This window comes from Pleuronectes platessa, chromosome 18, assembly GCF_947347685.1.
Source record: "Pleuronectes platessa chromosome 18, fPlePla1.1, whole genome shotgun sequence".
Lineage (NCBI taxonomy): Eukaryota > Metazoa > Chordata > Actinopteri > Pleuronectiformes > Pleuronectidae > Pleuronectes > Pleuronectes platessa.
In genome coordinates, this window is record NC_070643.1 from 6,218,780 (window position 1) to 6,229,808 (window position 11,029).

The following is an 11,029-nucleotide window of genomic DNA, read 5'->3' on the forward strand; positions in this document are numbered from 1 at the left end:
ACGGCGTCAACGCACATGACAGCACATGTGATGATAAACATATCAATCCAATTTGTAAAACGTGGCTTTTATACAATCTGCAATTACGCGGATAATGAATCATCTCGTTTGTTTTCCGGACACGTTGATGAAAATTCCATGCTTTAATTTGTCTGTGTATAATAATAGAATTCTGGTCCGATTTATAATTGGAGCATTTTAAAGTGTAAAAGTCTCCCTGCTGGAGAAACTCCATAAAGTGACACATTTGCTCAATCAAGTCTGGAGTTTATTGGAGCTTATCTGCACAGTTTATGCACCAGTGAATATACAATATCAGCTACTATCTGCCGAACAGCTGTAAAAGATATGTATCACCAGTTTCATCATCATGCTTGAGCAGGAATGTGAAAAAAACATCATAAAGACAGTTGTTTGCATCAGTTCCAGACTTTGTTTAAACAGGAGAATTCACTGAAGCATTTCTTCCACAAAATTGTTTCTCATCAAAAGATGGACATGCATTTTTGCATCTGGACAGAGTGTTTTAAAATACACAAATGTGTTTTTTACTCCAAAAATGTAATTTAATATAAGGCTATGGCAACGCCAGTAACATGTCTCTTAACTATATGTTTTTTGTACTTTATTTCATTTAGACGTTTTCAAGTTCACAGCCCTCGTTGCCCCTTTTTTGCTTGAATTTAACTCTTTTAAAGATTGTTTCATTAAATATTTAGAATATTTAGATTATTATTGCAATAAAGTTACAAGCAGCATTGAAGGGCCATCACACCTTTGTGCACGACGGAGGCTGGTACAGATTCTGTGCCTTGACTGCAGAAGCACATGATTCAAAACCTTTATGACCTTTAAATTCTGCACAAAGGAGCCGACTGTTCTGTTGTGTGGATGGATCACATGCACATGAGCTTTACTTTCTAAAGCAGTACTGCTCTATGAATGGAGAACAAGATGCTGTGAAACATTTCAGGGTGACAACTGAAGGAGAAGAAGTTACCAACATTATCAGAAATCATGTGGTGCTGAATGATAAATTGTCTTTATGCACATATGAACTTAGAGGAAGTTTCAGGAGCATGTGAAAGTGTTAAAGCTGTCTTTTCCTGTTGCCACTAGTTGGACTAAGAGGAAATATTTTCATGTAGACGTGGACAGGCCATAGACTGTATATAAAGTGTTTTGAACGCCACCTTGTTGCTGGCTGCAGTACAGGTCATAGATCCAGCCTCCTCTGTCATTTTTAAGGTATTTCTTACGACACTGGTGTTGGTTCATATGCTCATTTTTTTAGTTTAGTTTAATTTGAATTAGTTGACAGCTGAGACTGACTCGTGATTAGATTAGTGCACGTATTGGTGGGTATTCAACGACAGCTAAGATTGTGCAAAGTTTTTTAAGGACACAAAATTTGAATTCTTATAATAATAGTGCTTTGTTATAACAACAAAAACATAACAATAATCATAGCAAACTGATTGATATCCAGCAAGTAGGTGGCAGGTATTACAGGGTAGTTCTACTAGCTTGTTCCTGTGACTGAGAGAGATGTGTGAGGGGGAGCTCAGCTGAGGCCCATTACTGTCTACGATAAATATTGCATAGAGGAGAAACTTCCATTACAAGAGGGCGTTTTCTGCACTAACCGTGGAGCCACCTCTTCCTTAAAAATGCAACCTGGTTTATTTAAAGTCACGACTGGGGAACACGCACCACTTCCTTTTAAAGGTGCCCTCTCCAACATCACACACAGTAGCTATGACTAAAACATATTCAGAGAAAGTGAACAGGGAATGACACTGACACAAGATTCACATTATGAAGATTATAATGGCTTAATGGAAGTTATATAATCCCCGTGGCAGACAGTCAGTCCTCTGTCACTATTATCCAGGATAATCTCTTGTGTAAAAACCAAAGCCTCAGTGTGGAGAGAGGAATCCATTCATAATCATCTGCAAGAACCAGAACACACAGTTAGCTAGTCAGGTTAAACCAGTTCACATGGAGTTAACACAAAAATGTTCTTCCTGTTTGGAACTATGCATACAAATCACCACAGATATCCATCAAGGCAGCCAAAGTAAGCTCACATTCAACCGGATATGTGGCAGCATTTACCTTCAAAATAAAGCACTACATTTATGGAAAGGAACTTTTTGGGATGCCAGAGTATGATAAAAATGATTTAATTTATCTTTATTTTCTTTTACTTTTAGTCATTGCACTAAACAAAGTGTTATGTAGCCATATACTCTTGGATATTTGACATTGGCTTTTTTCTGTTTCTATTTTGAATGTCAAAGATTCGATTGAAGCTTGATTTTAGTATGTTCGATATGAATGAAGTTAATTTGTATGAACCACTGAATATAAAGATGCTGTAAGGACATAGAATTTTCTGCCAGGCTTTTGACCAATATATCAGGTTGGAACACACGGATTTAGACTCTTTGCACTGGCTTTCAGTTAGTTTATAAATACAATTAATTAATTAATTACCTAAAAGGCACTTTCTGTAGTTTATTGCTTATATTGTTTTCCCACGCTACCCTGCTCACACTTTGAGATCCTCTGGCAGGGACCTTTTAATTACTCCAGGTTCTCGGCTGGAGACCAAAGGGGGCAGAGCTTTTAATATACCCTGCCTGAGAAAATACAGCAGGCTGAATCAGTACAGTCCTTTTGAGCAAAGCTTAAAATGTACTTTTATTGTATACCACATTGCCTGATTTGACCTTATTCTAGTTTTGTTTAGTTTTATGGGTGGTGATGATTAAATGTCTGCCGTACATTTAGTGTTTGTATTCTTTTATTTATTATTTTATGACTTTGTTTTTTGTTTGTTTTTATGTAATTCTGTAATGTGTTTCTCCTTGCTTGTTTTTGATCTGTAAAGCACTTTTTCATCATTTTATCATTACTCGGAAACGAGACTGCAGTGAAAAGGAAGACAAACGGGAAAGTAATACCTTCCTGAATTGACCTTTATTGTGAAATGATGGGCACTGGAAGCGGAAGTGGCACAGTTTTCGGTCGGTGGACGCATGTCACCGGCTGACGTCACTGAATGAGAGCTGAGTGGGGACAGTTCCTCAGTTTAATCAAACTAATAAATGACTGGGACAGAAGATAAACTCCAGCAAAGATTAACGATGTCGAAGACAGAGAGCAAAGACATGAAAGAGGCGGTGAGTCTGTGTGTGTGTTTGTGTGTTTGTCTGTGCGCCTGACCTGGGCTGGTTGTATTTTTTTTTTTTTTTTAAACCTTCTTTTTAACCTCAACACTTTGTGACGTGTGTGTTCAGATGGAGGAAACGATGCAGAGAGTTCAGGGAAGGTTTCAGGGCATCTCCGAACAGCTGGAGTCCAGACATATCCTTTGTTTCCTCATTAAGACTTCCCGGAACACAAACTCTACACTGTTCCACACTTTCTGTTTCAGAAAGGACACCGGAAGCAGTTTTGGTTCAGGCAGCTGTGAGGTCACACACACACACACACACACCTGAGGACATGTGTCAAACAAGGCCATTGAGGAGCATTCAAATTTAGTCTCAAGGGGAAAATGTTTGCTAATTTTGTTTGTTAGAATATACACTTGTCAAATTCAAATTACATTGGAATGAGTGAAACAAAAAGACTTATGAAAAAAAATATTGGTTTATGAGTAGAACTTTATATAAAAAACACGTTCAATTCACTACAGTCATTGAAGTAGCAGGTGTTACATATCACATTTCCAGTTTTATTATTTACACTTGTGACATTATATGATAAACTTATGTATTAATACATTTGTGTGCAAATGATTTCATTAAAATCTAAAATGACAAAGTAGTAAAGATGTAGTTTTTATTTTATGGGACAACGAAAAGAGTAATTATGAAGGATGATTTACAAATAAAATATGATAAATTACTGTAAAATTACATTATTGAATTCATGAATAGATAATGGCATATAGAAAGCAAAAACAGTAACTGGGTCAATTGAAATGAAAACACAGATTTTAATCAGGCATTTTAAAAGATTGCATTTCCTTTTCCTTCTAGCCATTCCATCTGTTTAGCCAATCAGCATCCTAACTTCTAACAAATAGATTAACATTTTATTTGATTTTACATCATGAATTATTTACACATTTATTTTGTATATTTATTTATAGATTACAAATTAGTTTAGTAAACAATTCTTAATAACTATTTATACCATACAATTGTTCATTAATGCAATTATTAGTGTTTCAATGACAATTATGGTCTTTTATTGGCTTGTCTTCTTTTAAAGTTCCAAATGTTAAACAAATAATTTAGTTTTTAAACATATACTGTATTTGCAGTTCAGGAGCACAATTTAATTATGATCTCAATAACAGACAGAATTTAATCAATAATCTTATAAATTAAATAATCATGAAATAGCTCAGTATCATTCATTTAAATGTTGTTGACAGTTCACTAGTGAGACACTTGTAAAATAACTTTCGAGCAGGGACAACTTCTTTAGATGTTTTGTTATGCATGTCGCTGTCAACCATTAACACCAGTTGAACCAGTTTACCTTTGAAAATGTACTTACGATTGATGGATTGTGCTATACTGTGTTGTTGTTCTGTGTTGTTGCCGTTGTACTGTGTTGTTGTTCGGTGTTGTTTGTGTTGTTCTGGGTTGTTGGTGTTGTTCTGTGTCATTGCTGTTCTGTGTTGTTTCTGTCGTTGTGTTGTTGTTCTGTGTTGTTGCGGTCGTTGCTGTTGTACTGTGTGGTTGTTTATGTCTGTATGATGTGCAGATTTTTCCTTCATTTGAACACTTACTCAAATGGGAACCCGCATCGATGACCTTGAGAAAAACGTCTCAGACCTGATGACACAGGCTGGTATGGAGGAGCAGGCGGTTTCAAAGTGACAGCATCTGACACATAAGCTCTTTAAATGAAACCTTCAGAATCTGTGGGTTCACTGTGACTCTGCTGGCAGGGACTTCACTTTGGCTCTGAAGTTTCACTTTCATCAAACATCCTGAGATCTTGGAGTTGGCATTAGTTTACCTCTACAGATGATATCTCTTTAAGGGTTTGGCCTAATGAAAGTGTTTTCAAGGTGCTACAATACTCCTAACAAATATGTATCTCTCAGTGCTAACACCAATCACAGGCTAAAGAGCCTTGGATCACCATGTTGGCATGATCATTTATTCTTTAGTAATACTTGTCATTGTTTTTCAAAGCATGTACAATCAGATCGTCAGGCATTAACCTCCTGTGGTGCGGCCAAAAGAAACAAGAGCCAAGAAAGAGCATGGGTGAGAATAGAGTTTAATTCACGATTTATTGTTTACAGTCTATTTTCTTACTAAAAGATCTTTCTCATATCCTTAAAGTCTAAAATAAGTAATTTCAATGCATTTACTACCTCATATAATATTTTCAAAATGTTTTAATATCTTTAATGCAGCATTGTTTACACATTGTGGTCTTCCTCTCCCCTGTTAGTCCCAACAACATATATATGTGCATGTACGCACATTATGGGCATGTGTTGTTACAGCAAGAAATATAAATTGTTAAGGACATTGTAGCTCAACAGTGCCTCCATTGGTCAACCACTCAGCACGCTTAAAAACATGCAAGAAGTCTGACTGACAGAAAACACTACAGAAGATGTATTCTGTGTCTGAAGCAATTTTTGTAACTATGCACACTGTTCATCTAAAACTATGAATGATGGGAAGAAAAGTTTTGGGAAATATCTCAAAGACTAGATCCAATATTTTCACAGAAAAGACCATTATCTCTCTTCTCGAGAAAGAACTGCACAGTTCAGTCCACCACAGGTCCTGTTTAAAACAGCTGCTGATTGGTTTATCAATGATTCTACCTTTTATTTTTTCAACATTACCACTCAAAAATTGCAATAGAAAGTGACCAGTCGCCGTAAAAACTCCATTTGTTGTTTTTTGGATGACACTGCCACAGACTGAAGTATTGTTTAATTGAGGCCTGTAGTTTATCTGGATTTCTTGATCACATCTATGCAGTTTATTCCTTAGTACAATACACAGTACTAGGTGTAATACAAGTATGTGCTATATTTCACATCTTCCTATTTCCTCTGACATATTGAATGCACATTATGTTGAAGTCAGATTAGCCATCAGATAATCATAAGTATATTCTGTGTTTTTCACTGTGCACCAAAGTTAATCAAATGGCCAAATAAATACTTTTTTGAACATTTTCAGTTACTGCTTCTTGGAATCACTTAATTATGTTTGACCTCACAATAGTTTTTCCAAAGAGCACCAATCATCAAATCATTCCTTTAATGCTGATATATTTGTATTAGCTACAGAATTGATATTTTATTATTTTTCACTACAGAAGTAATTTACAATATCAATTAACAAAATAAAATGTCTACAATCTTCTGGACCAAATTTTTAGAATCTGTTTACAATAAGTTGAAGAACTGAGAACAGTTTACCTCTATTGGCCTTGTCAAATTCCCAGGTTAGGGCAATTATTTGAGATTTTCTATTTTTTCACCCTATTTTATGAAATCTTAAAGCTGGTTATTCATTTATATGAAATCTATATGAAATGTACACTGAAATCTATTTGGCAACTTTATCTCATTTAATTGACATTTTTCAAACTACACCAATGTCTTCATGTTTACTACTAACTACATGCTAACTCTTCGCTCACACACGTCTAGCATCTGTTCCGTTTTATACGACAAAGAAGAAACAGTTAGATCCATAAGACAAGAAGAAGTGATATATGTTGTTATTTAGAATTGAAAACCTGCACATGTGACGCAGTGTCAACTAGATTCAACTTTAGGTTGTTTTCCTTCCTAAGTAGAATTTCACATCAATCTTTCCAATAGTCTGTCACATCATTCATATGGCAGCATAAAGGAAGTGGAAAGCTGATAAACAAATGATATAGCTCCGCCATGTCCAACCGGTGCCTTTAAATTCAATCAAGCTGCACCAAATTTCACGTACTGATAAATATTTGGCATCTAAATATGCCTGAATAAATCAATCAATCAATCAATATAACCTGTGGAATATGAAGATAATTGCTGTTTATGAATCTTTCTATCCTGCTTCTTATACTTTTCAGTCTTGCGCAGAAGGTTTAAAGAGGTTTAAAAAGGTTTCTAAAAGACAGGTCCCCAGATTTTAAATTTGGTTCCAATAAAATGTAATTCACAAAAGACAATTCCATGGAAGACGTTACGGTGACGTAAACGCTGCTAATATGAAACTATATTGCCCTCTAGTGGTCACACGTAGTCGTTACAGTGAGTGGATGTGTCGCTGACCATGGTGCTGAAATTGAATTTGCTCAGCTTGCTGTTCAGCTCATAGGTTTAGCTGCTTATGTTACTGGTACATCTGTACAACCCAGTGCAATCTGAATCTACCTTTTTAAGATGAGGCAAACAATCAGAAACACTGTTCAATATACTGTAGTTCAGTTTAGCACAACATTTTAACTATAGTCTTAATAATAAACATATTATTTACAAATTATGACTTAAGGCCTGTTAGTGGCCAAAAGAACTTGGGCTGCCCTCACGTTTCTGTATATTTTAAATCCGTTTGCCTCTTAGGCTCAGATAAAGAGTTGTAGATACCACAGTGTTTGAAATGATACAGCTACAACATTAACATCAGTTACCTGCTTTATATGTTGTAGCTGATCAGTGTTATTTTAGACAATACTGTGCCTCTAACTGTGTGGTTTTAATATGGTTATGCCGTAAAGAAATGAAGGTACATGAATAACTGCTTTTCCCAGTTTGATGTAGAAGACCTAGAGAGACCTGCACACAACCCTGATCTCGACTCCATCCGACACATTTGAGCCTGTGAGCCAGGCCTTAACATTTTTTATATCACTAATGCTTAATGGGAGTAAATTCCTGCAGCCAATTTTCATCATCTTGTGGAAAGCCTGAAACCAGACACGTTGCCTAGGAACAAGATGTTAAATAATCACATATGGGTTAATGTTCAAGTGACCATATATAAAATACATACATGATGTGGTGGTGGATGCACTTTCAGTGTTTGTGCTGTAGATGGCATCTTACTGCCAAGGACTCACCTCTAAGACTGTACAAATGTGAATGTATGTGCATGGCAGGGGGCGCCCATGTGCACGTGCATGTGTATACTTCTAAATACTAATAAGCTTCACTGTCATGCTCAACACAGCCAAAGAGCAACAACACTGCTGACTGTGTTGCCATGGTAACTTGCACAGGAGCAGACACTTGTCTGTTTGAGTAAGTGTAATAATGTGTGTGTGATTGTGTGTTTATGTGTGTACACGTGTGCTTACCCATGTGTGGGGCTATGTCTACTACTATGTGTACTGGAAGACAGCCAAGACAGGGGGAGACAGGAGAGGGGCTTTGCAGTGTGTTAGGCTGAAGCATTGAGGATCTTCGCAGAGTGCGAGCGACAGAGACACTTTTAGCTTTTTTGCACTACACAACTTTAGCAAGTTCACACAATCTTCTGTTGGCGGTGGAGTGGTGTGTGGGTGAGTGGAGAGCTGGGCTGGCAGTGAGGGGAGGCTAAGTGGTTCAGCCCTGTGGCCCACGCCGGGTGCTCTCCACTGGGATGGTGGGGCTCTGATGGCCGTCTGCATGGTTAGCACTCTGCACTGGATAGGGGCAAGCACTCCAGAGAAAGAAAGAAAAGGTGTGTGTGTGTGTGTGTGTGCGTGTGTGTGATTGCATGTGGCTGCGCACACTCGTCTGCCATGTTTCTCCCTCTCCCTAACGCCACTGTTGCACACTTCACTCACGGGGTGAAACACAATGTAAATGTCAATAGCCTCAAGTGGCTTCCTCTCTTCTTTCTATCTATCTCTCTATCTCTCTATCTCTCTATCTCTCTATCTATCTATTTATGTCGGTCACACATATTTGCACCAGGAGCACCATCAGTGGCACAGGTGATTCTTGTGGAAAAGCAGAATGCTGCACATGGTGAAGCGTTCGTCACATGTTGTACCTTCTGTTGACGTCTACAAGGTCGACCTCCCCCCCCCCCCGCCCCAACACACACACACACACACACACAGCAGCTCTGCGGGGGCACTCTCTTCATCTTTGATAATACTTCCACACTGTAAGTCCTGAATCGCTCAGACAAACCACAGAGAACAAGAACCCACAGAGGTGTTGGCCGAGATAAGAGTTAAAAATAGATCTCTCTCTCTCTCTTCTACAACACACAAACAGGCACACACACACACACACACACACAGGCGTACGGGGGACACCTGTGTGTTCCCAACCACCTGAGGCTCTTTGATTCCTGGTGTGCTTTAATCTGCGCAGTGCTCTCGTCTGCTTTTGAAGTGAAAATCCCTGCTCTTAACACATAGACACACACAGACACACACACACACACACACACACACACACACACACACACACACACACACACACACACACACACACACACACACACATACACACGCACACAAAACAAACCACAGATGACCACCACCTGTTATCTTTGTCATAGTAAATACAGACTCACGGCTCATCCGAGAGCCCAGCTCCTAATCATATATTCTCTTCTATTCTATTCTGTTCTGCTGGACGGGCGAAGAGCTGTGCCTAAAATTACCCCAACAGTTATTTCAGGGCCTTTGTAACATACATCACCTTCTGTCTGCTGTAATACATTTATATCTACAGGAATAGAAACTGATTTCCAGCTTGGCTCTGCCACAGATGTCCCTACGAGGCTGCTGGAATAGGGACAGAGGATTTGGTGAAGTGCAGGAGGGACAAGGTCTGCAGGAGAGGAGGGGAGAAATGACATGATGCTTTTAGAAACGTAGATATGTTCTTTCTTAACAACACGTTTACCACCTCTCATCATTTACACACAGCATGGGATGTTATCTATATGGATGTAATTTGTCATAAAACTTCAAGTAAGATTTGATTGATGGTTTGAATGTTTTTTTGAACACAAGATTACAGACAAACACCAGAATGAGTTTCAACACAATTCATAATTCATGGAATTTGATGACAAAAAAATCTGGCATGTTTAGGGACACATATCTGGATCTAGTGAGTTTAAATGTGGTTTCATAAGTGGACTGTTCCTCAAAGCAATGATGATTGTGTCTCCAAAATTGCATAAGAATGCTAACTGTCACAATATATATGTACAAAAACTAATTATATATTGACAATTTACATAATATCCATTTGCAAAAATAAGTTTTTAACAACATTTGGAATCAAGTCCATTCAGTAACATGTTTGTATATCACACTGTGTAACATCTCCATATATAAAACCAATATTTTCTATAGGAATGCACAGCATCTCCAGAGGTTGCATTAAAAACCTCCAGTCCCCCGCATTTGAATTTGCATTCATCCCCTAGATTGGTGCTTCCCAACCCTTCCATAGGGTGATCATCATTTTACAGAACATGAAGGAAAATGAAAACATATTTGTGCTATACCAAACTGAATATTTTCCATATTTATTTAAAGATATTGTCTGAAGTGAAACAATCTCAGAAGAATAAAATCTCTCTCCAGTGGACGCACTACTCAGAACTCAGTGACATACTGTATGCAATGTATAACATGGGGTCATAAATATAGACAAACCTTCCAGACCCCAACCCCTGAAACAACAGGGCCAGACCCTCATTATCCCTGGAGGTGGTTGAAGTTCACACAAAAGGATGATTGATTGGATTCGAGCTAAAAGTCACCTGCGTGCGCCTGTCATGGTGTCTCCTGTGGCGCTCTGAAAGAACCTCCTACATCTGATGCTGCTAATCGGTCAGGATCACATCAGGTGTCATATGGGGACAAAAACGTTGTTTCATGATTTATGATGCTTTATTTTAAATTCAACTATAGTTTTCATCTTTTGTAAAGATTGTGAAAAGCCAATCTATAGTTTATCATTTTTCAAATTTACCGGATTCGTGAAAAACATCTTGCGGTCGCCTAAGGG

At 37.9% G+C, this 11,029-nt stretch overlaps 1 protein-coding gene across 1 annotated transcript; it reads left to right on the forward strand.

Annotated features, from left to right (window-relative positions):
* The first annotated feature begins 3,013 nt into the window (after window positions 1-3,013).
* On the forward strand, window positions 3,014-6,241 carry LOC128461486 (heat shock factor-binding protein 1). Its single transcript, XM_053446416.1, has 3 exons — window positions 3,014-3,191; window positions 3,309-3,373; window positions 4,811-6,241. The coding sequence occupies exons 1-3, from the start codon at window positions 3,117-3,119 to the stop codon at window positions 4,905-4,907; spliced, it is 237 nt and encodes a 78-aa protein (XP_053302391.1). The 5' UTR covers window positions 3,014-3,116; the 3' UTR covers window positions 4,908-6,241.
* The last annotated feature ends 4,788 nt before the right edge of the window (window positions 6,242-11,029 follow it).